We start from the raw sequence: 3,191 nt of genomic DNA on the forward strand, positions 1-3,191 counted from the left end.
TTAATGGAGAAAATTTCTAATATTTGCAGACAATTAGAAGATAGAGATTCTGATGACAGTGAATCAAACCTAGAGGAATCCTTTGAATCAAGTGACAACAGCATGAGCTTCATGCACAGTGGCTCTTCTGTCACATCAGATTGCTCATCTCACACAACTAATGATGAACATCTTAAACATGAGTCTCCAGGAATGAATCAGTCAAGCACGTCAGTGAAATCAATACTTAAAAGAAAAAAAGATAAGAAGAATTCACTGGGAACAAAGAAACGTGTTTCTTTTCCTCTAGACGAGAACAATGAACTAATTAATGAAGTTGCAACTTACTCTCATGCAAAAGAACCATCACAGTCACTTCTAGATGTCCAAAAAACTGTTGGAAGTTTCAGGTCAAGTGAGGATGTATCTTCTCCTGTCAAACTGACATTATCTTTGAAGAAGAAAGTTCTTGTGAACCTAGCTCTTGGGGAGTCGGAGACCAGTGAATCTCAGTCTAGTCACAGAAATGTGAAAAATAAGAACAAAAAAGATAGCAATTCCCCAAGCCAATCAACTAGTCAAGGTGTAAGTCAGGGTGACATGTCTAATCATGCAAAAATTATCTCAGAGGTTTTGAAAAAATATCCTCATTTAGTAAAAGACAAGAAAAATATACGTCTTAAAATTCTCAAAAAAGGAAATGATAAGGCTGGCAGTGGAAAACTGGTGAAATCCAAAGTTCAGTACCTTGTTTTAAGTGAAAATGAATCCAAGGCTAAGCCAGGGAGTAAGCTTTCTAAAAGTTCCACAGGTTCTGTACCTAAGGGTGACAACTCTACCACAAGAGGAGCACAAAGTTCTCAAACTTTTGACTGCCCAGAATGTAGAGACTTATCTTTTACAACATACTTTACATTCAAAAAGCATGTGTTATATGAACATAAAGAAAAAAGCAGTGCTATTTTAGCAAATGTTGAGAGTGTACCATATGCTTGTTTTACCTGTTTTCTTAATGAGCCCCTAGAATTTAGTGACTACTGTAGTTATCAACAGCACATGAAAGATGTACACAGTAAGAGTGAGGCACGCCTGTGTAGCATTTGTGGATTTAGACCTGGAAGGAAGCTGGAGTTGGCATATCATTTATATACAGAACACAACAAAACACCTAGAAACATAACTTTTCCAAAATGTGATCTTTGTGATCATGTTGCTATGACTGAAGCAGCCTTACTGAAACACAGGTCACAACATGCCAATGCAGATAATTACACTTGCTCTGTCTGTGGAGTTGCATTTCGCTCTTTTGGAGCTCTGCAGGGCCACATGCAAACTAAGTTATGTCAAAACAAACCAAGCATTAGCCACAAGTGTCCATATTGTCCCCAGACTTTTGCTCGATCATATAATTTGAAGGCACACTGTAAGTCCAACCACAGAGCTCTTCATAACATAGCACAAACTTCAGCTGGATGCACAGGGGAGCAGACCGCAGACGTTCAACAACAGGAGGAAAGAACTATGACTTCTAGTGATCCACAAAATGTACCTGAAAGGAGCATGGAAGAAAGGAGCTTGAATGTTGAGGGAATGTGTGAAACTTTAACAAGCATAAACTCTCACTCATCATCAGAGGCTGAGGCTTTGTCTACTGTAGCAAGCAGCTTAGCAGCATCTCTTGGCCTCCCAGAAGAAAGTATGACTCAGTATATGTACACTCAAGGCAGCAAGCTGGACTTTCCTGGAAGTCTAGAAGGTGATAAGTATGAGGAAGGAATGAATCGACCCAGTAGTGTCAGTGTACATCTGGTTGAAGCATCTACCCCAGTTTCGGGCTACCCAGGAGATATGACAGTGTGCCATGATAGGACCTACACATGTCAAGCACAAATGCCATCAACAACATCAGTTGGTACACTTTATCCTGTGGGGGTTGTACCAAGCCAAATTGTTCCAGGCCAGATGGTACCTGGACAGCTTTTGCCAAGTCATGTCCTACCTGGAAACTGTGTTAGTGTAGCAAGTGGCTCTGTCATTGGAGCAGCTCCTCACAGTTGGACCTATGTCACTTACCAGGTTCCTACTACCAGTGATGATATATCAGTCATGACAGAAGCCACAACTTTAACCCCATCATCTATTCATCCAGATCACAATGCAACTGTGGAAGTCACAATGTCTGGCAAGTCCACAAATAGTAATAATGGAATCACCTCAAGCTGTGAAGATCCAAATCCTCTTGTTATGATAACCAATCCAACACCCCAAGTGAATATTAGCCAGTCTTCTCAGCTCTCAGCTACACAAAGCTATGACACATTTTCCTCACAGTTTGTGTGACCAGTAAATAGATCAGCTAGTGAGGATATCTTATACCACCCCAGTTATTGTGTTCTTTAGGTAGAACTTAAGTTGTCAGATTGACACAATAGAAATTCTTGATTCACATCATAGAATTTACCTAGCTTAAGTTAAAGTAGCTTGCAAGGTGTTAGCAAATTTTGAATATTAGCAGTGTGTAGTTAAAGTCATGATAAGAAAAAGTTGTCATTTTCTTTCTCATTAATTGTAAATCAATTTTTTATAACATTAATTGGTGTTAATGGGTTATCATTAGGCAACATAGAGAATTTCCACATACAGACCTAAGGTAAGCAGATATTACCTTTAGCATTATAATTTCATATTTTCAGTATATATATGGTTCATATAGTTTAGAAAGTAGATCTATTTACATTTTTTAATGTATTTCTTCCTCTCTTCTGTGTGTATTAAATTTTAATACCTCACAGTTTGTATAAAGTGTGCAACATGTATTGTACTTTCATCGAGTTATGATCTTAAGGGTCATATTTATATTCACAATGAATTTGTGAATTAAAATAGTACAGAATACTCTTTGTGTTAAAGACTTTTACAGGTTTAATTTATTTATTTAGTTGCCAAAGCTGAAAAGAGTACTGTATTTAGTTCCTTTTTATACCATTACTTCAGATTATCGAAATAGTTTTTCTATTGGAAATTATAAATACTGACAATGAAATGAATACCTTATTCAAAAAAGCATACAAATTAATTACAATGCCATGACGTTTTTGGCTAGAGTATTTTATATATAGATCAGTTAAACTCAATTTGTGATAGTACACTTGACTTGGAAAGTCTTAATCTTTAACAGTGACATGTTATTAGATAGCATGTCTTTGATGGAC

The 3,191-nt window shown here is 37.1% G+C and overlaps 1 protein-coding gene across 1 annotated transcript in view; it reads left to right on the forward strand.

Moving 5' to 3' along the window:
• The window catches only part of LOC119585269, a gene marked incomplete in the record, with an annotated part of 28,795 nt that extends 25,921 nt beyond the window's left edge, over positions 1-2,874 (forward strand). The window contains 1 exon segment of the mRNA XM_037933944.1: positions 1-2,874. Coding sequence (XP_037789872.1) covers positions 1-2,319 — 2,319 coding nt within the window.
• Positions 2,875-3,191: the final 317 nt, after the last annotated feature.

This window comes from Penaeus monodon, chromosome 19, assembly GCF_015228065.2.
Source record: "Penaeus monodon isolate SGIC_2016 chromosome 19, NSTDA_Pmon_1, whole genome shotgun sequence".
NCBI classification, from domain to species: domain Eukaryota; kingdom Metazoa; phylum Arthropoda; class Malacostraca; order Decapoda; family Penaeidae; genus Penaeus; species Penaeus monodon.